Source organism: Aplosporella prunicola, assembly GCF_010093885.1.
Source record: "Aplosporella prunicola CBS 121167 unplaced genomic scaffold K452scaffold_1, whole genome shotgun sequence".
Taxonomy (NCBI): Eukaryota; Fungi; Ascomycota; class Dothideomycetes; order Botryosphaeriales; family Aplosporellaceae; genus Aplosporella; species Aplosporella prunicola.
In genome coordinates, this window is record NW_022983529.1 from 1,317,239 (window position 1) to 1,340,854 (window position 23,616).

Consider the following 23,616-nt stretch of genomic DNA (forward strand, 5'->3'; position numbering starts at 1 on the left):
CCTATAGAGAGTGCTTGCATCATTGCCCATCTCGCTACGCGGTGAGGGACACTACACAAGCTAGCTAACGTCGTGCTCTTACGGAGAAGTGTAAGGCTCCGAGTACAGTTGTTGTTTTGAAATAGGCAGTAGCATGAGCACGTAGTGTGTACGTAGGGAAGCAGTCGATAATAACGCTGTAACCACGCGGAGGTTAGGTATCGATGGTGTTCGCGAACGTTCGTCGCAGTGGTTAGGTGAGGTTCCGCGTTGCGGCCCCTGGGCTAACTTTCGGCGTTCCTCACATGACCGGCGAACCAGCCGGGCAAATTACGTTCGCCAAATGTGTCAATAAAATAGGATTATTATAAATTAGCTTCCCACAAAAGTTTTCTAACAACTGGTGAGGTGGCCGAGTGGTTATGGCGCTAGTTTCAGGACATCTGAAAAGGGTTCCGAAAGGAGTTTACTAGTGAGGAAACTCTCGTGGTAAGCATATATTACATCTAATATTTAAAAACATCGTACTAATTACCCCATTAGGGTTCGAGTCCCACCCTCATCATCATCTTTTTGTTTTGGCGTTGGATAGACTGCTTTTTTGGTGTTGTGGTTGGTGGTGTTGCTGGAGGGGACGCGGGAGAGCGGTGGGCAGTGTCTCGGGAGTCCGGGAGTCGGGACTATGGATGGCAGTAATGGCAGCGCTTAATTCGAGGCCCTCATCATTATCTTTTTGTTTTGCCCGGCTTTAACAAAGTTTTGTGTGTTGAGGGTGTGGTGTTGATAGAAAGATGTGGCAAAGAAGCGGCGGCACTAGGTTCACCGAACAAGTTTAACACAACCTAGTTCTAGCCACATCAAAACTCGGCGAAATTGAGTTTTTGTGTTATTTTACAAGAAAACTATAGCAGTTAACATCTTAAAAAACTAAACAGGAATAAGCAATAGCTGTGGTGGCTCGAAATATATCTATTTGATGGCTCGTTTTCCCCCGCCCAACAACATTCTTTTGATTTTTGCAGCCGCGTACGAGCATATGCGCTCTTGATTATCTATCTATATTTATTGTAGCAGACATATCGATTGTTAATAATGTCCTGGACAAGAAATGTTGCTCCAGCCACCCCTGCGGCATAACCTCGCCGCTCCCACCCACGGAATGCGATGCGCGAAACATGGAAAATTCACAAGCAGGAACGCAAACAACCAAGCGTGCAACACCATCCAGACCAGCGAAGCAGCATCGTTGAAAAGAGCGACGGGCATGATAGAAGCAATGACAGGTCGCACATTAGGCGGGCCAGCGGGCCAGAGTCCAGACACAAATGGAAAGCCTGGGGCAGGCGGGCGACTGGCGATCACGGCGATCGCAGGCTGGGGACGCTAGCGGCGGGCCGGAGATTCCACAGCCATCGATCGGTGCCGCCCTGCAATCCCATCGCCCACTATCGCAACGGGCGTGCATTGCATTGCGCCTCGCATCGCGGCAAGAAGCAGTAGCAGCAACAGCGGTGGTACGAGCGAGCTGGGGCCCCGGCCCTGACAAGAGCGAAAAACCCACCCGCAACCGCACACGCACACACGCAAGGCACCACGGTCCCTTTCCTCCTCTCCTCCATCCCGTCTGCTTTGGCTCCACTCCGCGTTAGTACTCCATTGGGCCCGGGCCTTCCCTCGTTCGACGGCCAGCAAGCGCCGTGTCATTGTCCGACGCGACATGCAGCTCGCCGGCACTCCCACGCGCTGAAGAAGCAGCCGTAGCCGTTTGGTGCAACGCCGCGAGCTTCTGCGGAGAAGGATCAAGAGAGCGAGAGAGAGAAAAAAGAGGTACAGAGCCCACGGCGCCGCAACCTTGCCGCATTGCGGCAACCCTTCCTCGCGAACACACCTGCCACAGAGCTTCAGCTTCGAGCAGGCAGACGTACAAAACCGGCCATACCGCCCGCGCACGCCCAGTCTGGTCGCAGCAGCAGCAGCAATCATCCGCTCCTAGCTTCTCGAGTTCCACCGACGCCCTAAGCACCCAGCAACAACACCGCCGCCATGCCAACCTACCTCCTCCACGGCTTCCGCTGGCCGCGCCACTTGATCCGCATCCACATCATCCTGCAGAACCTTGAAGACGCAGCCGCGGAATGGCTGATGGCGCCAGCAACGACGGCGTGCATGCGCGAGAACCTGGAGACGCTACACCCGCAGCTCCTCGAGGCGCTGCCGAACCTGCAGTTCGTCGAGCAGTACGACACCGAGCTGGCTGAGAGCATGCCTGGCGGAAACGTGCAGCCGTTTGCGTATGTGGCCGACGTCGTCGAGGAGGTCAAGTTGGGCGTCGAGGTCGGCGAAGTCATGGGCCGTGGAGTGGGTAATGAGGCGTGGGCGGCGCTGACGGAGTTGAGGGATCAGATCGCCCCGGGCGAGCGCGTCGCGTGGTTTGTGGTTGTGTGTCAGGATGTCGAACGGCTTGCGCCACCGCCGCCTGATGAAGAGGAAGAAGACGAGGAATACGAAGAGGAGTGCGAGGAAAACTTGGCTGATGGAGAACCGCAGGAAGCTGAGAGGGTACCAGTGGAGGTAGAGAACAAGATGAACGGCCTGAAGCTGGCGAATGGAAACGGAACCGAAGAGGAGCAGAAAAAGGAAGTGGAGAAGCAGCAAGAGAAGGAAAAGGAACACCCTCCGAGCACCAATTTCAGCCACAGCGGGAAGAGCGAGAGTCAGAGCAGCGCGCCACAGAACGAGAGCGACGAAAGGCCCAGCACAAGCCGAAGCGTGAAGCGTTTCTTCAGCGGGCTCGGAGGCTTGCGCAAAGCGAAGAGGTGAGTCCAACCACCACCGACTTCTGTAGCTTGCAAGAGTTAAACGCCCTATAGCATGAGGGACCTGCGACGCCTCGAGGCCGAAAAAGCCAAGGAGATGGCCAATCCTCCACCTTTACCCGGCACAGCCGTCTGACCTGGCTTCCGTCTTCTTATCTCCCATTCCTATTTTCCGGTATCCTAGCATTGTCTCGGTGTCGGCGTAAGAGGTCGGACAACTTCATGTATATGCGGTAACGAGCAACACGATATCGAACGTGCGGGAAGAAGCGATGCAATTCGCTAGGCTTGTTATAGTCGGAATATGCGCATTTTTTGATACCTTGGCGTTGGTCTTGCTTCTTGGAATCAGGTTGTCGCGGGACGGAAGCTGCATCAATTGCATGGTTTGGTCAAAGGTGTTGCCGCAGTCATTGCGAGCAATAAGAAACGCCATTGAGCCCGTCTCTTATACCGAGTGATAGTGTATCTCAAATTCAGATGTTTCAGCGATTCCTGCCCACTGGCATCAAAGTTCTGCTAGCCGCAACAACAGCGCTACACCAACACGCAGGCCTCCAGTTAGCAGGACACAACGCTTCATCCACCGAGCATGCTGTAGTTTTCCAGACAGCTTTCACGCAAATTGCTCTCGCACAACATGCCTCGAGACGGGTGCGAGCAAAGAAACACGGGCTTACTCGCTATCGCCGCCTTCTGATGCAGCCGTCCACTTGCTCCCGTCGAGCAAAAAGCAAACGCCGACCTTCGTTACACGTTATCACTGACCTCGTACCCATGCCGTGCCCACCCAAGGCGACACACGTCGAACCGACGCTCGACACGTCCGCCCGTGCCAGCTGGCACTGCAACGGGCCGCGCGGGCGCAGCCGCACCCCCAGCAGCAGCAACCGCAGTGATCAGCAGAGCAGACTCCCGCGGCATCCCGCATCGAAGTAGCAGCCCCACCTCAGAGGCCAACCCAGCGCGCCCACCCCCAACTACCGCTTCAGCGCGGCAAAGCGCTTGGCCAGCTCATCCACGTCCGGGATCTTGCCTCCGGGCCCCTTGTCAGCCTTGCTCTCCTCGTCGACCTTCTTCAGCTTCCCACCCGGCCGCAACTCCGGCGGTCCCGGTAGCTTCACCTTTGGCGACACGTTCTCGCTGCTCGGGCTGGGCGGGGCGACGCGCAGCGGGCTGGCGGGACCCAGCTTGCGCGGCGGCGTCGCCTTGCTCAGTTCCTCGGCCTCGAGGGGCGCCTCTAGCGCCTTGACCTTCTGGCCGCCGCTGGGCTCGTCGTCGTCATCGTCGTCACCGCCCTTTGCCTCTTCACCACCCGCCGCGTCCTCTTGCTCGTCGTCTGATCCCGCGTCGCCCGGCACGCGCACGCCGTACGCCTTTGCAATCTCCCTTAGATACGCGTCGACGAGCTCGGGTTTTGGCGTGTCGACTTTGAGCTTGTTGAGCACGCGGTCGGCCACGCCCTCGCCCTCCATCGCCGACAGCGCAAAGTCCTTGCCGAATTTCTCGACCAGCAGCGCCCGCGCCGAATGCAGCTCCTTGACTTCGGTGCGCGGCGCCGCGTAGATCAGACTGCGCACTGCTTCCTCGAGGCCCGGGTCGCAGGGCGCGTTGCTGGGCGAGGTTGCGCGCAACGAGGGGCTGGATGACGGCGGGTCGAGCAGCTGCGACCGCGCAAGCAGCAGCTCACAGTATAGCTCCAGGATCTCGTGTAGCTCGGTCGTGATGTCCGACCGGATTATGTTTTCGATGCGGATGCGCGCGGACTCGATCTTCCCTTGCTGTATGGGACAAAGGGTCAGCGAATGTGGTGTCCGTGCAATATCGGAGGCTTTGGCAGCGGATACTGACCTCGAGCAACTGGGCCATGGACCGCCGGGCCTGTTTTGCTAGTGCCGTGTCCTTTTGCTGCACCATACGTAGGCGTGATATTGACAGCTTGAGCTGCACTTTAAGCTTCGACTGCGAATGTGGGGTCAGCAGTTGTCGGATTGTGCCGGATTGACAGGGCCAGAATACTCACAATCACCGATGAAGGAGGTGCCATGATGATGAGGGCGATAAAGTAATAGGTCCAATGTCGAAGGAGAGAGGGAAGAGAGGGAATAGTAGTGATTCGTGGTGTTGTGGCCTGCGGTGGGTTGGGGCCTTGGACTGGGCATTGCCCCGCGGAGCATTGCGAGACCAGCCTAACTAGTCATGTCCACCTTTTAACCACGCGAACAGCTAAATCCCAGCTAAAGACAGTGGATTCTTAGTTCCCAGATAAAGTAGCCGTTGGTTAAAGGCCCGACCAAACCCTGGAACAATAAACGGCCAGGACTTGTTGCTGGCTGTCCGCGCCGTCATCACCGTCGTCCCGCCGGCACGTTGAGCGAAGTCGCTGGACCCTGCTCTTCCGCACTGACGTCGATCGTCAAGCTCCCCAAGCTTCGTCTCCATCTCTCATCAACAAGGGCTCCCCGACAAACACGCAACGATGCCACTGTAAGACACCTCATTCTCCATCTCAGAGCACAGCTAACAGCTCCAGGCATTTACTCGGCAAAAAGTCATGGAACGTCTACAACCCTGCCAACATCGAGCGCGTCCGGCGCGACGAAGCTGCCGCCCAAGCTAGAGACGAAGAGCGCGACCGTCGCTTAGACGACTACGATGCAGCATGCCGAGCTGCGACACTACGGGGCCTGCCGCCTCCATCCCCGCCGCCAGATTTGGAAGAACCGAGCACCGAGAAGCCACCTAAGAACGATGGCGGGTCGCGAATCAAGCGGCGAAAGCTGGCGGGCGAGGATGACACGGATCGCGACATTCGGGTGGCGCGGGAGATGGAAGAGAGGAATCGCGCGGCAAAGGAACAGCTCATCACGTATGGAGATCAGAAAAAGACCGCGACGGACATGCCGCTGATCGATCATGCTGGGCATATCAACTTATTTCCTGTGGACCCGAAGGCTGCCAAGAAAGCAGAGAAGAATTCTGAGCATGAAGCAGAAAAAGCGAGGAAGGAGCGAGAGCTTGAGGACCAGTATACAATGCGGTTCTCAAACGCAGCGGGTAGGGACGGCCAGGGCAAGCCATGGTATACCAACAAGGCTAGGTTGTCTCATCACTCGGGAACTGAGGTCCTTGACGAGGAAGTCGAAGAGCCTGGCAAGAATGTCTGGGGTAGGGAAGACCCTGGAAGAAAGGATCGGGACAAGGCGCGCATGAGCACGACAGACCCCCTAGCGTTCATGAAAAGGGCCCAAATACAACTAAAAGATGCCGAGAAGGATCGCAAGCTCTTTGCCGCCGAAAGAGAGAAAGACATCCTTGACTTGATTGCGGATGAAAAGGAAAAGGCAAGGTCAGAAGGTAGGAGAAGGAAGTCTCGTCGAGAGCACGCAGATGACTATGACCACGTAGATGAGGATAGGCGGCCTCGTGAGCATCGCTCATCGCGGCACCACCACCGGAGCAGGAGCCGAGATCGTCATCGACACAAGTCGCATCGTGACAGAAGTAGAAGCCCTCGCGGTGAGCGGCACAAGTCGCACCGTAGCCGGAGCAGGAGTCGGGAAAAGGACCGGCATAGGTCACGGCGTGACAGAAGTAGAAGCGCAGATGGTGAGCGTCACAGCTCGCATCGCAACTCGCATCACAACTCGCATCGCAGCTCGAGGCACCGGGAGAGTGAGTCACATTATGAGTCCGGTAGATGGAGCGAGGGAATGGATCGATAAATATATCCATGTTTCAGTGGATGACTGAAATAGTAATTGATATGCAATGCAGTCAGCCGTTGCCTGCGAGTGAGTCACTACCGTGAGAGGCCATGATTGGTTAACAGATTCGAGTGCATCCTAGCATGCGGAAAGACTTGATTTGTCTATAATGTCTATTCTAGTATTGAGGATCCTCTATCCGAGGTATCAAAGCCCAGCAAACAAGTCATCAATTGCATTCTTGCTCTTCTTCTTTTTCTTCTTGGCCTCTACAACCTTCTTCGACGTAACAGCCTTTTTCTTGGCAGGAGGTTCAGTAAGTTCCGGCTCTGGCTCTGGGTCACGGGGCCTCTTGATAACTTCACCCATGTCCTCGTCCTTGTTGCCAGCCGCCGTTGCTGCAAACAATTCCTTGGCATCTTTCTGGGCAAACTCATGTAGCATCTCCTGCATTTGCTTTTCTCCCTCTTTCTCAAATGCTGCTGTGATGCCAAAAAGAGAAGACACTGAGGCTAGGATGGCGAGAAGGACAAGTCCAATGGCACTGAACTGGTTGGAGCTGATCAAGTGTGTGAATGAAAGATACCATTGAGGTACTCTAAACTGTGTCCATGTGTCCAGTCTTGCTCTGGCACGTTTCTTGGCCGTCTTGCTTGATTTGGACGCTTCATATTCAGCCAGTAAATGTTGATACTCGCGTCTAAAGGTAGAAAAACCGCGCCACCAAAAGCTGAGACGATGCTGATTTTTGTTGCGATGAAACACGAGGTGAAGCAGGTCACTCAGCGTCTTGAGATCGGCAATGTGGGTGGGTTTGAGGCGTGGGAGCACAGCAGAGTCATCGCGAGGCGCCATTGCTGGGGTGACGAAACAGGAAAGCAAAGGTCCGACGCGTTTTAAGTTGGACCGCACGGACCATTTTAGCCGAGTCTTGGCGTTGGCGCCCACACATCGTTTGGTAAGCGACTCTCGTCGAAAACTCGTGCCCTCCTCCTCTCGCAACCCGACTGTACTAACGAAACAGGACCATCGACCAGCCGGCGACAATCATCGAAAATGTAAGAGAAGCCTTTCTCAATCGACATAGCGACACCATCCCGTTCGACTGCGCACCGGACAGATGCTGCAAGACGCATTTCCGTGCGCTTCAGCGCTGCCCCGACTCCTCCCGCCACCCACTCCGCACCGCTCTACCACACCCGGATGACAGCGTCGCTGACATTGTGTGCTTTTGCAGGGTCAACCTCCGCACCCAGAAGCGCCTGGCGGCTTCCGTCGTCGGTTGCGGCAAGCGCAAGATCTGGCTTGACCCCAACGAGGTCAACGAGATCTCCAACGCCAACTCCCGTCAGACCATCCGCAAGCTGGTCTCCGATGGCCTCATCATTAAGAAGCCCGTCACCATGCACTCGCGCGCCCGCGCCCGGGAGCTCACTGCCGCCCGCCGCATCGGTCGCCACCGTGGTTTCGGTAAGAGGAAGGGTACCAAGGACGCTCGCATGCCTAGGTAGGCAACACCCTTTCTATGGCCGGCGAAGAAGAGGATTTCTGCAGGATTGGCGGACTTTTCGCTCGGAGAAAACAATCGGCAGAAGCTTGGTAGAGCGTCGCTGACGGAACCCATTACAGCCAGGTCCTGTGGATGCGCCGCCTCCGTGTCCTCCGCCGTCTCTTGGTGAAGTACCGTGCCTCCGGCAAGATCGACAAGCACCTCTACCACGAGCTGTACCACCTCAGCAAGGGTAACACCTTCAAGCACAAGCGCGCTCTCGTCGAGCACGTAAGTTTAAATGATGTCATCATGATCGGTGTCCCTTTGCTGACACCATCTAGATCCACAAGGCCAAGGCCGAGAAGGCCCGCGAGAGGGTTCTCAAGGAGGAGATGGACGCCAAGCGTGCCAAGACCAAGGCTGCCCGCGAGAGGAGGCAGGAGCGCATCTCGGCCAAGCGCTTGGCTCTGTCGGCGGACGACGAGGAGAAGAAGGCTTAAGCGATGACTTCGCGGCGGGGGGAAGTGACGTCTGGCGTGGTTCTTTGAGTAAGGGCGCGGAATCCCTTTCTACACTATTTGGCATCAGAGGTCACGGTTTCTTCATGTATGTCCGGGTCATTGCAAATGAGCATTCACGTCTTCGGACTCTCCGATGTGGCACCTCGACCGTGAAGGGGCGGCCGCTTCTGGGGCGCGGTAGTTGCGAAGATGCGGGTTCGGTTGAGACGAAAGATGATAAAAATTCGGATGGGCTATATCACAAAAAATGTTCGAGTACTCAGCGTTTTCAATCCAGTTCCTGGCTCGGGTTCATCTTTACGTTTTAGGACCGCCGCTTTCAACGAGAAAATTGTCCGTCATGCTGCTGTCTTTGCTGACCTTGCTGTAGCAGCTTGTCCGCCCAGTACACCGCCTCCCAACTCATCATCATGCCTCCACTTCTCTGTCCATCAGGTCCGTGTCCAATTTACCACCGCCACAGTTGGCGCCACAGCTAGCACGTCCGTCTGCCAATTGCCAGTCCATCTGTCAGCCAGTCCGGAGTGGTCCACGCGCCCGTGGAATACATCACTCTCCTTTCCACGCATCGCACCCGCTGCGCCTCATTGTCTTGCTTCATCCGCTCTGACGTCTGCCAGTCAGTTAGTCAGCCAGTCAGTCCGTCGAACAGCTCTTTCAAGGTCCCGGAACGCCAAAGCTTCGGTTGCTATCACTATCACAACCACGGCGTGTGCCATCGCCATAAAACACACCACCATCACTGCGCTATTGTATGTGTCTCTCGTTCTGTTTACCGTACCTATCTGCCAGCCGCCTACCTACCCTCGTTTCTATGTCCCAGCCCATCAGCGTGCAACTATCCACCCATCTTGGCCATCACCAACAGCCCCACCCTTTCAACAACCTCACCACTCCCATAATGTCCGTTTCTAACGCAGACTTCTGCACTGCTTAAAACACACCAGTCGAAAACAGCAAAAAGCGCACCACACACAACCAGCAACCGTCGCTCCACGTCCACAGCCCGCTCCCTCCACAACTGTTTCTAGTGGACAGTAAAAGAACAAAATACAAAAACATACAACAGCTGGGATTCGCTAGTGGTCACCCACCTAACTACTAATCAGCCGGTTCATAGCTTATGTATGGCAGAGCGGACGGGATGCCCAGTATTCTATGACCTGTGGTCGTATGTGCTTGGTTTAGGGGATTGTTTTGATTATATACTAGGGCTTGTGGGTGTTGTGCTTAGTTGTGACTTCGTTGGGCTGTAAACCCATGTTTGCTGTTCTTGATGTGTTCTAGTATGCTGTATGGAGGTCGGAAGAGGGGTGGGGTGGGGAACAGACAAAGGTCTAAGGAATTGGTTATGTGCTGCTTGCGTCAGTGATGTTGCAGACAGGACAGGACGGTGCTGTATCGTGCACCCGCCCTCGGAGGATAAGGCGAGCGAGAAAGAAGCGCGTAAGTGGTTTTGATTCTTTTCCTTGTTTTATTGTCTTTCTTGCCTTTCCTTTCTTTACACGCATGCTGAGCAAGTTTGCCTTTGCACCGCTTCATCATAAGCAGTTCTTAGACGCTTTTCCTCGTCTTGTCTTCTCTGTTCTTCTCCTTATCTAAAAACCCTTTTCCGTCCGCATGCTGTTTTCTACATTATAAGCCTTCGTTTCTGCTGCGCAAAGTGCAAAAACTAACAATAGTATATAGCGCCTCGTAAAAAGCGCGTTTATAGCAACGATTGCGTGCGCGAGCACCTGGAGGAAGAGGAGGAAGTCGAAGCCTAGTGGGACGAGTAGCTAGTATTATTAAGTACTGCGAAGATAAGACATGAATTTTCTCTGCTTCTGCGTTGGCTGTTAGTGGTGGACGTAAGTATGAGGTATGTATGATTAGTAGTATTTGATATTGGCGCGCGGATACATGGAAGGGCTAACTTTAGGTCGAACGCTGGACGGACATTAAAGTTGACGTTGAGATGCTAGACACAAATGAAAGAAAGATAGAACTAATCTTTAAAGTGTGAAAAGATAACAAAAAATTAAATGAATTCGCAGAGGCTTTCAAAATGGATCCAATGGCAAACCAGCCCCCCAGGGGGCCATTGAAAGCTCCCAGCAGTCTTCGCCGGATGAGTAGAGTTAATGACTGAACACATTCCCCACTTACCTAGAGGAATAATAGGAGAGGCGCTTAAGCGCAGCGATCAAGGGCTTGAGCTCGTCATACCGCATGTCTGCCACGCGACACGCAAAGCATACGAAGGCAGCTGAGATCCGTGAACGACATCAGGGCGTAGGACGACAAATGCACAAGATCGTGCCAAAGCCACATGTTCAATACAGGCGATAATCAGCGGGTTTAAGGCAAGGGTTTAGGAGCAGAGAGAGCGCCTTCCACCAGAGGGTCTCCATGTCCGTCATGCAGGGACGGCGACGGAGTCTAGAGCTTACCCCGTAGCCGTGCCAGCAGCGTCCAGGGCCCGCTCGCCCCTGTTATATCATGTACATAAGCAGATTGGCGCAGCGGGAGGATCTGGCGCATTATTCAGAAGTCAGGCTCCCTTTTTGCGGCAGCACCAACATGTGGGAAGAAAAAAAGGGCAACGGGAATAAGGGCGGGTGCCGGACATAATCTCAATTGAACGTCCGGACTTAACCTGTTGGACGCCAGGCTCCGATAGCGGCGGCGGTTTCAAGGAGCAGCAATTGGCTTGCGGGGCAAGGCTTAGAGGTCTCGACAGCTGGCTCGAGAGGCGACCGGTCTGGCGCTGGGCCGCTGGCTGTTGGCTGTTCGTTGAGCTGTCGCGCAGACGCCGCCTGTAGCACCTGCGTCTGGGCCGCACGTGGGGATGATCCGTCTGTGCGGGTGTCGAGTCGTTGACGTCCTTTTTTTGCCAATTTCGAGCGGCGACTGCAGAACAGCGTATGTGTGATGGATAAATGGATATGGGTAGTTAGAGGGCGATGTGTCTGTCGGATAGGTGGATATTAAAGCTCCGGGGGTAAGCAGAAGCTAGAGTTAGCTGGGTATTACTAGCTCAACCGGGGAGGCCTGCGTCAGCGGGTGAAGCAAGAGGGAGCACGGATGGCCTTGCACTTGAACCCCACCGTCCCTGACAAATCCGACAGTAACGCCGATTCTTAGCTGCAGAGATAAAGAGATGGAGTGCCCCAGCTGCTTGGCGTGTAACTCTCAAGCCTCCTTCATCCGTCCATACTCCATCCGCTAGATACCCTATTTCCCCCCGCAACAATGGCCTCCCACCCTCCCGGAAAGTGCTGCACTGTCGGTGTCAAGCACGAAGGCGAAGCTACTGGCAAGATCGAGAAGATCGCTGGCAGTAAGCTCTCTCCCTTGCTCAAGCAATCTACTTCTAATGCTAACAACATGCTCTCCCACCAGTCAACTCCTACGTCGCCTACCCCGCCGACAAGAGCACGCAGAACGCCGTCCTGATCCTGACCGACATCTTCGGCCATGAGCTCATTAACGCGCAGCTGTGAGTCAGCTCCGACAGCCTCGCAACCAAAGTCACAGCCATTGACACCAGCAACAGCATCGCGGACCAGTTCGCCGCCAACGGCTACTACACGGTGGTGCCGGACCTGTTCAACGGCGACCCGGTCCCCTGGAACAAGCCCGACGACTTCGACCTCATGGGCTGGCTGGGCGGCCACTCGACGCAGCACGTCGACCCCATCATCGAGGCCGTCATCAAGGAGATGCGCGGCTCGCTGGGCGTCAAGCGCATCGGCGCCGCCGGCTACTGCTTCGGCGGCAAGTACGTCTGCCGCTTCCTCAAGGATGGCAAGATCGATGTCGGCTACACGGCGCACCCTAGCTTCGTCGACGCCGACGAGCTCAAGGGCATCCAGGGCCCTCTCGCCATTTCCGCTGCCGGTACGTGATTACCCAAACAAACCCTTTGCCTCGGCGGCCCCACACACATTGTCCCTTTTTTTCGCCCCTAGCTAACTAACACCCTTCGCGCAGAAACCGACGGCATCTACCCCGCCGAGAAGCGCCACGAGACCGAGGCCATCCTCACCGAGATGAAGGCTACCTACCAGCAGACGCTCTACTCGGGCGTCGAGCACGGCTTCGCCGTCCGCGCCGACATCTCCAAGAAGCACGTCAAGTTCGCCAAGGAGCAGGCCTTCTGCCAGGCCGTGTGCTGGTTCGACGAGTTCGTCAAGGCCTAAATTACCCTCTGACGACATCGCCGCCACCGCTGTCGGAGTCGGAGTCGGAGTCGGAGTTCGGTTATAACGCCCGACTGGCGCGCGAATGGGTTAATTAGACGAGAGGAAAACTAGATGGAGAATGGACTGGAAAGGACATCCAAAGAATAAAGAATAATAATAATCCACTACAAATACACTGCACTCATGACAAAGACAATGGAGGGTAGAGAATAGACAGGTGGACGTCAGACGTTGCCGCCGTGAGAGAGCCGCAGTGGTTAGTGCGCAGCAATTCCGTGGTCAGCCCTCCCGCCGACGCGCGTGGCGGAACCGTTGTTCGCTCTACGTTCGGGATCGGGCAAGGTCGGCGACGGCATCGGCGGCGGCGGCGGCGGCGGCTCTGTTCCGCTTTATTATGAAGTGATACTCTTGAAAGTGATACTGTAGTAATTCTTCACGGTGTATATACATGGAACCTAGTCTTGGACTACCGCGCCCTACAAGCCCAGGCGCAAAAGCCGTTCGTTTATTCCGTACCAGCGCCGAGAGGGGGAGAACTGCGCAGTGCCGAAGAAAGGAACGAGATTGACAAGGAGCTAGATTCTCTTGCTTATGCGGAGTTCTAACAACTCGTTTTAGGCCCTGGATAATTTGCCCAACCTTCTAGATATTTTCCTGGCCGCTTAACTATCTACCAAAGTAAAGCTTACTCGGGTACTATACATATTGAGTGCTCTTTGAATAATCATAACAAACTATAACGCTACGGCTGGTAGCTGCTAGGTCGCTATATGATAGTGAAAAGATACCGGGATATAAGAGAATTTTGTAAGGACATGAAAATATCTAAGGGTAAAGAGTAAGTCATACATTTACAAGTATGTCACCGTATAGGGTAGGCAAATTATCCGGGTTCCTCACTAATTGTAGAGGACACTGATCTTTGCTCCAAGACATTTGTAATAAAAGTCCAAATCAAAACACCAAACGGGATAAGCAGTGGCAGTAGCAGTCCGCATCCGCGGCTTGATCCATTATCATCATATCGAGAAGCAAAAGACTCAGACAAGCCAAGCCCGCCCGCGCCGACGCCTCTACGAAGGTAGGAGTAAGAGTACCCACACACACTACTCCATCTTCGCAGCCACGAGCTTCAGCACCTCCTCGACGCCCTTGCCCACATTCTTCGGATCCTTCGCCACGGCCTGCCACACCTCGCCATGGCGCGGCTCACTAAGCACGCACTTACTGACCACATCCTCCCTCTTCTCATCCGTACCATGCTGGCACAAGAACTTGTAGTACCAAGCCCAGGTATCGCCGAGGTCTGCATCGAGGACAATTGCCTTCTCGAACCATGCCACTGCCTTGTCCAGTCGGCGCTCGCCCCAGAAAATGCGCGCCACGGCTACGAACAGCACCGGGTCGTTGTCGACCTTCTTGATGGCTTCGAGCGAGCGCGGCTTGCGCTGCGTGCGCGCCTCCAGGTGCCAAATCTTCTCGCTCCAGAGCTGTCCGCTGTGCGGCACCTCCTGCAGTGCTTGCGCCATGACCGTCTGAGCCGCCTGCAAGTTGCCAGCCCGCCGCTCCAGGCGCACTGATTCCGTCCACAACGCCGGGTTCTTCTTGACGGCCAGTCGCGCCCGGTCGAGCACAGAACGTGCCTTGACTACCACGCCCGCCTTCTCTTCCAGGCGTGACAACAGCAGGTACAATGGCACGGACTGCGGGCATTGTCGAGTACCCGTTGTGTAAGCCTCGCGCGCCTGCGGCAGCTTGTTGAGCGATTCGTAAATCTGGCCTTTCTGCATGTAGAGCTTCGGTTCCTTGGGGAAAAGCTGCAAGCCCTGCGTCACTAGGTCAAGCGCCGCGTCCAGGTTGCCCAGCTGTCGCTCGTACGCCACAGAGCGGTACCACACACGGTTAGTGCCTGCCTCCTGCCGCGCAATCATCAGCAGGTTGCGCGCCTTCTCCGGATTGTTGTTGTCGGCCTCCATCTTGACCGCCGCCAGCCAGATGTCCTCGTTGTTTGGGTTCTGCCTGAACGCCCGCTTGATCACGTCGCGTGCCTCGTCGATCTGTCCGGCTTGCTCACGCTCGCGCGCGAACAGCAACCAGAGCTCCTGCGCACTGGGACACGCTTCCACGGCCTTTTCCAGCAGGTTCCAGAGCGCCTCCTTGGTTCCGTGATTGCGTTCGAGCTGGACAGCCACCGACCAGAGTGTCTTTGAAGTGGGGAAGATGCGAAGCGCATATGCGTAGATGGCCCTGGCAGTCTCATACTTGCCTCTTCCAATGCTTCCGCGCGCATCCTCCATGAAAATTTCCTTGCGGTCGTCGTCTTCGTCTAGGGTCCAGCTAAGGGTCTCCCTGATCAGAGCCTGGCAACAGATAATCATTCCTTGATCCTCGCATCTTTCAGCTTCCGTAATCCATTCCTCGCGCTTAAGCATGGCAGATTCCTTTGCCAAAGACTTGATAGCACGCTCCATGACCTTGAACACCATTTCCGTCTTGCCAAGTTGCTCTTGCAAAGCCGCAGCAGCAAGCCAGATTTCGTGGCTTGTGGGAACAGCTTTACGGGCCTTGTTGAGGACTACCTGCGCATTTTCGGGCGTCTCCAAGCGTGCAAGTGCGAGCCATAACTCGACAGAAAGCGGAATAATCTCGGTAGCCTTAGCAAGCATTAGGCGCGCATCGGCAGGGTCCTCTTCCAGTGCAATGGCGGATTTCCAAAGGTCGACGCTCTGCGGCACGTTGTCCAGGGCGTGACGGAATACCCTCTTCTTTGCCCGTAAATCGGTTTCCAGATCAGCAGCAGCTTGCCAGAGCCGCGCAGACGTACTGTTGTGTTTGATAGCACTGGCGGCGATGATTTTCGCGTTATGGTTGTCGTTGAGGCGGATGCTTTCCAACCAACAGTCAATAGACTTCGGGCAGTGCTCGCAACCTCTTTGAATGACGTTCCTTGCAGCGACTATGCGGCCGGCAACCTCCTCAAGACGCGCTGCAGCAATCCAACCAGGACCGTGCTTCGGGTTTGTCTTGATGACCGATTCCAGCAGTTCCCGGACACGCTTGATATCGCCTACCTGGACTTCCTTAGGGTCGTGCTCCGACTTTGTTAAGCTCGTGAGGTATCCTTTAGGGTCTATGCTCGTCGAAGTTCCAGCGGTAGACTCAGTTCCAGCACCATGAGTCGCCTGGTCTAGACGGACTTGTAGCACCTTTTCACGGGCAGCTCCAATGTCCGCGAAGTTGGTCATAGTTCCATCTGAACTCTCCGCGTCCGGTGCTATGCTCGTGTCCAGTTGTGTGGAATCCCGGGCGCCAGCCAGCACGCTGTCAGGTACAGCGTAGAACCTTTGCCTCAAGTTCTGCTTCTGCCGCCGGTTTTTGCCCGTCAAGTCTCCAACTTCGGGCAAACTTGCCCATTCTTCCGTGCTGACGCTCCCGAGTGCGCGCTTCAAGTCCGCGAATTGTTGCTGAATCTTCGGGTTGTTGCGCTCGTATTCTTCACGCTCTGCCTTCTCGCGAGCCTCCCTATACGGTTTCAAAGAGTCGGTAATCTGTCCACGGATTTTTGATAAACCGCATGCTTCATGACTGAGGGACTTGGGGCAAAAGAAATTGGAGTACCCACCTGCGTTGCCTGCGCCGCTTGTCCATCCGCTCGTCAACCTCTTGGTATATACGGTCTGCCTCGTCATCGTCGCGGTCGTAGGTTCCGTTGGCGAATAGACCAACTTCATTCTCGGGGTCTTGGTATCGGTCGTCGTCTTCATCGTCGTCGGCCTTGCCAGTTGCGCCGTACGCGGTTGGGGCGGGTGCGCCAAGGGCCGCCGCGCGCTTCGCAAGCGCTTCTTTGATCTGCTCCTCCGAAGGACCTTCACGCGCCCTGTGACGTGTTAGAATGAGCGTGACATGGGAGAAGGAACGCGACTTACGGTCCTAGATCTGAACGTGTAGTGAAGCCTGTGGCACCACGACCAAGACCCTGAGCTTAAGTTAGCGGACACCAAGCAGGCAGCGGGGATGACATGAGAGCTTACGGCAACATAGTTCTCGGGGGCGGGCTGGTTCAGGAAATCCCTACGGCCGGACATGGTGGCGTTGTAGGTTGCAGGTGGAGCTCTCGTCAGTGTTCACGAAATCTCCAGGCAGCCCGTAGGCGCTAAACCCAATTAAGTATGCGGGCGCATCAAGCTCTCTTATGCGTCATCACAGCTGCCTATACCTACACCGCTGGTACGTTCTTGATATAAATCGAACATGCTCCGGCTACTCGTCCTCCTCCAGGTACCAATCGCTTCTTTTGAGCATTGTCTCTTGGATCTTTGCAGAACTATGCGGGACAACCAAAGCTTCATCTTGCATGGCACTCTCAAATCGTCAAGTGTCGTGTAATATGCAACTTGGTACTGCAGACAGGGTTAATGCGAAGCTGAACATAACTACGGGTCACACTACACTTTGCACTTCCAAAATCTCGGTACACCATGAACCGGGACACGTCAATATCTCGCGCGGCGACGCGTCTACCGAAGCCCGACGCGCGCGCCACACCTTCAACCACAAGGGCAACTCAACAAACGCAGCTCCTTCACTTCACGACGCCCAATTTGCTTCTTCACTTCACCATGCTTTATTCGCTCCACTCTCAATACCGCATATAATCTCTTTCTTCTATGTCTTCTGCTTCCTTTTCTATTCTTCGTCCTCAGCATCCTCACGTACTCTCGCGCGCTTTCTTAGCAAAACGCATAGTTATTTGCTGCCATGCCGCAGCTCATCAGTGAGGGTCAGTATCCATTACTACCTATACATGCATGAATACTTCAAGATAACGTCACTATGCTAACATTCCTTAGATGATATCCTCAGGAGCTCGCCGACACCACCCCATGACGAGGTCATCCGTGATTCTGATCTAGAAATCAACACCCCGTCTAGGAAGAGACGAAGAATCGACACATCGTCACCGGATGATTTGCCGTCACAGGATGCTTCCTCATCGACCAGCCTCTTCTCGTCACCAACCCCAGTACGGCTTCGCAAATTTGAGATCATGCAATCCGAACTTATCTACCCAAAGTCAATGTACGACGGATGGGCACCTCAGCTACCCTTCACGTCTGAGCGCAACGCAATTAGTGATTTTTTGAACGACCAACAACCCACCAGCGAGATTACAATTGAACTGACAGACTTTGTTATTTACCGATCTGGACAAGGGAAGCGGCGTCTGTTCGAAATGGTACCACTTCACCATTTGAGCGTGGAACCTGCTTGCAACATGTTGCTTTTCGACGGCGTCGTCACCCTCGGTGAGGTGACAAAATACGTACGTGGCGCACAGTTTGAGGTCATGGCTATTGCGGGCTACGTCGAAGATTCCTTTGATACCGTCGCCAATAACATCACCTTGAAGTCCACTTTGTCAAAGAGTGTTTGGTATCATTTGTCCACACCCGCAACAGAATACCGTCGTTATCATGAGACGTTTCTCTGGGTGGCAGACTTGGCAAAACATGCGATTGACTTCATGGCCAACGAAGACAAAGTAACACTCAATGACTTTCAGTCTCGATTCTACGACTGGTTGCTGCTCAGACATGGAGACTCGAAAATTTTCCGTACCTGGCTATCAATATTCAGAAAAAAAGATTTTCGGGCACCCATTGCAGCAAACGTTGCGTTTTTATGGAACGAAGCTCACAATGTGAACGAACAATTCAAGAAGGACCCTTTGTGGACGGAACTCAATCATATTCAACACGGTCAGCCTGTCAAAGAAGAACAAAAAGTTAAGAGACAGCAGCAGCAAGGTGTCGACGGAACCGTTGTGACTCCTTTTGTCTTTGAAAACTTCAAACACATGCCTTTTGCAAAAATACTAAAACCACACCTACCGAGCAGCCAGCTCGCGGCCAAGTTGGAAAGTCATAAGGCATCACTCGGATTTTTTGACGTTACCAAGATCCAGAAGGCAGCAGAGAGCAACACCAACGAGAGCAACAAAGCTCACATTAGGACCGGCGATGTTGTCACTATAGTTCGCGACCAGAACTCCGTATGGAGGGAAAACGGAACGAAGTGGTTCGCCTGGATCCAGGCTATAAGCAAGGACCGCATCGGCTTCTTTTACAATGTTATCTGGCTTTATAGCCCAGCTGACACCACTTTAGCAGGTGGAAAATACAGATTTTCTAACGAACTGTTTTTCAGTGACCACTGCAACTGCCAGGCCAATAAGGGCCAGGCACTTCGGTCGTCCGATATCCTACAGAAGGTGTCGGTAAAGTGGGTATACGGTGCAGCACACGCTACTACGAGACAAGATTCCGATTTTGATTACTTCATCAGGATGAAGTATGACACAGACAACCATTTCTTCATTACTTTGAAGGAGACTGATCGCCACTGCACCTGCGGCCAAGAAGCTTTGAAAAAATATTCCATTGGTGATACAGTACTTGTCCTCCAAGGTCGAGAAACCTTGGATCCAGTTGTTGTGGTTGAGAATGTTAACAATGAGATGGTGTCTGTCCGTCGGCTTCTGCGTCGGAAGAAATTCCACCCAAAAGCCAAAGACAATGAGCTTGTCTGGACAGAAGATACTTTCGAAACGCTAACTCGTTCAGTCAAAAGTACTTGTTACATACGTTTTTTTGAAGAGACGGAAGACATTCCAGTCCCATACGACCGCGATGGCGCTGGCAACTTCTGGTACATCACATCAAGATCACACGGCACGTCAAGAGCTGACAGGCGCACGGAGCCATTACGCCGGCCTTTCCCTACGACAATGAAACAAGGATTTGATCCAAGACAAGAACCGCCGAGAAAGCCGCTGAATGCAATGGATTTGTTTTGTGGCGGCGGTAATTTCGGTCGTGGCCTAGCGGAAGCCGGAGGAATCAAATGCCTGTGGGCAGTTGACTGGGAAAGAAATGCCGTTGACACCTATCGCGCAAACGAAGCTGAGACGAAAGCATCAATCTTTTGGGGATCAGTAAATGACTACCTCGCGGCGACAATCGAAGGTTCGACGAATGGAGGATCCAAATCCCAACTAATTGCCAGAGTTGGGGATGTGGAGTTCATTGCTGCCGGGACACCGTGTCAGGCTTTTTCCAGTATGCAACCGGACACTACAAGTCAGGAGTCTTTACGGAACGCTTCAATGGTTGCCTCTGTAGCTGCCTTTATCGAAGTCTATCGGCCCAAGTACGCACTTCTGGAAAATGTTGTGGCGATGACGCATAAAAGACGAAAGGGCAGCAGCGACATCTTCCCACAGCTGCTTTGCGTATTGGTAGCCATGGGATATCAAGTAAAGCAGTTTCTAGTTGACGCATGGTCTACTGGGAGCTCGCAAAGTAGATCACGCTTGTTCGTGTCGATTGCTGCACCCGGTCTCGTTCCGCTCCCAGCGCCAACCTTAACGCACTCACACCCGGCTGGTACAGGAAACTCCTCACTGGGCGAGAATGCGTGTGCAGCCAAATTTGGCACGCGACAATTTGGCCCGACTCCGTTCAAATTTGTCACAGCTTCCCAAGCTACACAGGACCTTCCATACATTGGCGATGGCCACGTGCAAACATGCATCCAATTCCCAGACCATCGACTATGCCGCTTCGAATCCCAGACAGTCAACAGCTACATAAAATCGGTGCCGATTTCTCCGCCTGGTATGACATTGATGAAAGCCATCAACATTGTGCCGGAGCATATAGCAAAACACTTCTTGGAGAATAGCAGCAAAGCACGCACGTCGGAGTCAAGCAGGTCCTATTCAAGGATTTTTCCTGATGGTCTGTTTCCTACTATCAAGACCGCCGCAACTGCGGCGGACGCATGGACGGGGCGCCTACTACACTGGCAAGAACACCGAGTCCTAACCATTATGGAAGCCCGCCGCGCCCAAAGCTTTCCTGACAATGAAATTATTTTGGGCACACCAAGTGGACAATGGCGTATAATCGGCAATAGCGTGGACAGGAAGGTCGCATTGAATCTGGGAGTGGCAGTCAGGGAAGCCTGGCATGCGAATTCACTCGACGACAACACCAACACTGAGCCTTTTGTAAACGGCACACAGACACAGCTGAACTCATTGACGGAATCATATCCCCACCAATCAGTATCTCGCCATTCCACACCGACTCCTCGACCCTCTCCTTCGCACGCACCAGTGATCATCGACCTCACGAACTCTGACAGTGAAGCTGAGAACAAGAAGCCCCAGTCCAGGGCGGCACCAACACCCGGCGAAAACTTCACAAGGCGGAGGTACCTCCGTTCCGGCTCCACTCAAGCGAAACGGGTCAACGGAGACGCCGACATGGAAGGCGCTTGATCGGCAAGAATTGAGGCTGAGACACGGCCAAGATGCCCAAGATGCCAAGGGAGGGGTTCATGCTGGCTTGTCTGTGACAAGTGGGCCGTGGCACCGCGGGACGGGTAAAAAGCGCTGACGAGTGACGACTGACGATGCATGGCACGGTCTTTCTGCTGGCGACTGTGCAGATTCCCGAACTCGGGCATTCGGCAGAGCGCTGGTGCCAAGTTGAGCCAGCCGGGTCACAAACTGTCGCAAGTATCTTCTCGTCTTTTTACTTACGTGCGTAGCAGCACCGCTACGCAATCGATTCTTTCTTTTTTTTTTTTCCTTCCAGAAACAAGGCACGCATAAAGCATGACTCGGGGCTGGCGGTATGAATAGAAGCAGCCGCAGCCGCCTCGTGGGGACTGGCGATCTTCGCCACCGAGGGGAAAGCGGAGTTCACACTTCCCTGTGGCGATGGTTACGACAGCCGAACCGCAAACGACTCACGGACAGCATCTCGAGATGGCAGGTGGGCATTTAAGACCGCTTTACGAGAATTCGGCGGAGAGACGCGTAGATAGTAGACCACAGTAGGTAGTCCATAGCGAAGACGCAGCACTCTGTGACGTCGGCGCGTAAAAATAGACAGACGAGAATCCACCCCGAGTTTTTGCTTTCCCGGTCTCTTACACACGCTTGTCGGAGCAGTCGTCACCGGCACAAACACAGACGAGAGTCGCCACACCCCACACGCCGTCGCAGCAGCAGCGAGCGGCGGCCCTGGCCCTGGCTCTGGCCCTGGCTCCCACGCGCCATCGGAAATACGGAGATAGCCCTTGTTGCTTGGCCCTGTCCAGTACAGTGTTCCGCGCCGTTGACGAGCGGTGCCGCCCGACCGGGAGCGGACATTGCGTTGTGACAGCGGCAGAAGAAGGAGCTCGAGCCTGCTGTGGAAGGTGGATGGAAGCGAGAGAGAAGAACGAAGAAGACGAGACGCGGGAACGCCGCGCGCACTCCCCGGCGCTGATAGTGTCGGGTATACCGTTGTGCTGGTTCGCGAGCATGCTGTTTGCTGTGGCGTTGCGCCTGTGGAGCGTAGACGTCGTCCGTCGTCCGTCCTCACCACCGCAACCGTCGCCTCAACCAGTACCTATTGTGCCACTAGGAACAGCGCAATCGAGCGCTCCACCCCGTATCGAGCCGTCTCGTCTCGTCTCAGCCCAGCCCAGCCCACTCGCCTACCTATATTGACCCGGCCACAGCAGCCAAGCACCAATCTCACCAGCCACGTCGCCGCGCATCCCAATCTTAACCTCAGCCTCGCAGCGGATCTCTCTCCGCAAGCAGCAGCAGTTCCGCGCACTCCACTGGGTAGCGGTGATCCGTCCTCCGTCCTCCGTAATCCGTAGCCGTCTGTCTCAAATCGCCTTACCCACTGCCTACCCACCCTTTCTGCGCGCGCGCTGCGCACTATCCAGCACCCAAACTTTAACTCTGACAAGACACGAGGTCCATGTGGTGCATGGTGGGTGGGACGTGGGACGTGGGACCGGTAGGGTGATTTGTACACTTGCATAGTATGCATAGGGCAGCCCGCCGAGGCCACGGACCACGCGTTCGCGGCTCTTTCTTGCGCCTCAGCGCATCCGCGCTGCTAGGTATGTAGGCCTGAGGCCACCACCACCACTATACATGATATTGTACCGTACGAATACGGAGGTAGGTAGTGCGCAGAAGCGGTCCTTCGTTGAGCTTAAGCACAGGCCAGCGCCGGCGTCCTTATACCATGTATCGTGCGTGCGTATCGTACGCGCCTTGCCTGACGAGCGCGGCGCGGGATGGAGATTGAGGTGCTTGTCACTACCTACGGATTAGGTTCCCTGCCGTGCTGGGCCAGCTTCTCGCCCTGCGCTTAGACCTCGCCTTTGGTGCACGCGCCAGGTTTCAAATATACTTCTGCTTGGGCGACTGTGTCCGAAGGCCGATATGACGGTCACGAGTGTGCTGGTTTGTTTCTTTGGGGGGTGTGCTTACGGGTGTGCGTATTATGGAATAATATATTCGGTACGGTATTGATCTTTTTGCTTTTTCTGATAATCAAATTGGACGCCATGAGTCTACTCTTGGGGGATGTCTGGTGTTCAGTCCTGTTTTGGTGCTGAATGGATATGGCTTTTCTCGCTTTATAATGGCGGAGATGTGCAATAAACTATACGATTTCTAGCTGGATATAGGTAATCGATGAATGTCTTTTGATGGTCGGATGTTGTTATTGACTGGCTCCAACGTCCTGACTTGTCTTGACTATACTTCTCCCTCAATCAGAGTGGGGACATTAAGCTCGAAATGCTGTGATGGCATGTGTTTCTAGAAGAAAGCTGCAACTAGGAGAGGATTGCGCACCCAAGAAGATCAAAAGGCAAACTGCACCACCGGCGAGTCGGCGACCTGGCGATCAACTCGCACGCACAGGCCTCTCACCCCCGGGCCCGAAGTTTACACGGGCGGACTTCCGATTTTCTTTTGGCGCGCGAAAGCAGCAGCAGCAGCGACACCACACCGCCAACCGCACAACACCATGGCCTCCGTATACAAATCGC

The 23,616-nt window shown here is 54.5% G+C and overlaps 8 protein-coding genes across 8 annotated transcripts; 5 read left to right on the plus strand and 3 right to left on the minus strand.

The window, feature by feature from the left end:
• Nucleotides 1-1,572: 1,572 nt before the first annotated feature.
• K452DRAFT_282506 (uncharacterized protein) lies at nucleotides 1,573-3,287 on the plus strand. The gene is made up of 2 exons (XM_033539598.1): nucleotides 1,573-2,795; nucleotides 2,850-3,287. Exons 1-2 carry the CDS (start codon nucleotides 2,023-2,025, stop codon nucleotides 2,929-2,931), a joined length of 855 nt encoding a protein of 284 aa, XP_033403206.1. The 5' UTR covers nucleotides 1,573-2,022; the 3' UTR covers nucleotides 2,932-3,287.
• Nucleotides 3,288-3,775: 488 nt separating this feature from the next.
• Nucleotides 3,776-4,842, minus strand: K452DRAFT_293904 (uncharacterized protein; the record flags this gene model as incomplete). The annotated part of the gene is made up of 3 exons (XM_033541638.1): nucleotides 3,776-4,576; nucleotides 4,647-4,757; nucleotides 4,819-4,842. The coding sequence occupies 3 exons, from the start codon at nucleotides 4,840-4,842 to the stop codon at nucleotides 3,776-3,778; spliced, it is 936 nt and encodes a 311-aa protein (XP_033403207.1).
• A 275-nt stretch (nucleotides 4,843-5,117) lies between these two features.
• Nucleotides 5,118-6,566, plus strand: K452DRAFT_282509 (uncharacterized protein). The gene is made up of 2 exons (XM_033539599.1): nucleotides 5,118-5,282; nucleotides 5,329-6,566. The coding sequence occupies exons 1-2, from the start codon at nucleotides 5,275-5,277 to the stop codon at nucleotides 6,518-6,520; spliced, it is 1,200 nt and encodes a 399-aa protein (XP_033403208.1). The 5' UTR covers nucleotides 5,118-5,274; the 3' UTR covers nucleotides 6,521-6,566.
• A 107-nt stretch (nucleotides 6,567-6,673) lies between these two features.
• Nucleotides 6,674-7,357, minus strand: K452DRAFT_314638 (uncharacterized protein; the record flags this gene model as incomplete). Its single annotated transcript, XM_033543775.1, has 1 exon — nucleotides 6,674-7,357. One exon carries the CDS (start codon nucleotides 7,355-7,357, stop codon nucleotides 6,710-6,712), a length of 648 nt encoding a protein of 215 aa, XP_033403209.1. The 3' UTR covers nucleotides 6,674-6,709.
• Nucleotides 7,358-7,542: 185 nt separating this feature from the next.
• On the plus strand, nucleotides 7,543-8,805 carry K452DRAFT_282511 (uncharacterized protein). Its single transcript, XM_033539600.1, has 4 exons — nucleotides 7,543-7,560; nucleotides 7,740-8,009; nucleotides 8,132-8,282; nucleotides 8,336-8,805. Coding segments are annotated over exons 1-4 (582 nt in total). The 5' UTR covers nucleotides 7,543-7,558; the 3' UTR covers nucleotides 8,495-8,805.
• A 2,777-nt stretch (nucleotides 8,806-11,582) lies between these two features.
• On the plus strand, nucleotides 11,583-12,983 carry K452DRAFT_241008 (uncharacterized protein). The gene is made up of 4 exons (XM_033537807.1): nucleotides 11,583-11,837; nucleotides 11,900-11,996; nucleotides 12,054-12,397; nucleotides 12,491-12,983. The coding sequence occupies exons 1-4, from the start codon at nucleotides 11,750-11,752 to the stop codon at nucleotides 12,697-12,699; spliced, it is 738 nt and encodes a 245-aa protein (XP_033403211.1). The 5' UTR covers nucleotides 11,583-11,749; the 3' UTR covers nucleotides 12,700-12,983.
• Nucleotides 12,984-13,547: 564 nt separating this feature from the next.
• On the minus strand, nucleotides 13,548-16,792 carry K452DRAFT_354874 (uncharacterized protein). The gene is made up of 4 exons (XM_033545915.1): nucleotides 16,734-16,792; nucleotides 16,629-16,678; nucleotides 16,325-16,579; nucleotides 13,548-16,224 (listed from the first exon to the last, which is right to left on the minus strand). The coding sequence occupies exons 1-4, from the start codon at nucleotides 16,785-16,787 to the stop codon at nucleotides 13,809-13,811; spliced, it is 2,775 nt and encodes a 924-aa protein (XP_033403212.1). The 5' UTR covers nucleotides 16,788-16,792; the 3' UTR covers nucleotides 13,548-13,808.
• A 668-nt stretch (nucleotides 16,793-17,460) lies between these two features.
• On the plus strand, nucleotides 17,461-21,046 carry K452DRAFT_354875 (uncharacterized protein; the record flags this gene model as incomplete). The annotated part of the gene is made up of 2 exons (XM_033545916.1): nucleotides 17,461-17,482; nucleotides 17,553-21,046. The coding sequence occupies 2 exons, from the start codon at nucleotides 17,461-17,463 to the stop codon at nucleotides 21,044-21,046; spliced, it is 3,516 nt and encodes a 1,171-aa protein (XP_033403213.1).
• Between the last annotated feature and the right edge of the window lie 2,570 nt (nucleotides 21,047-23,616).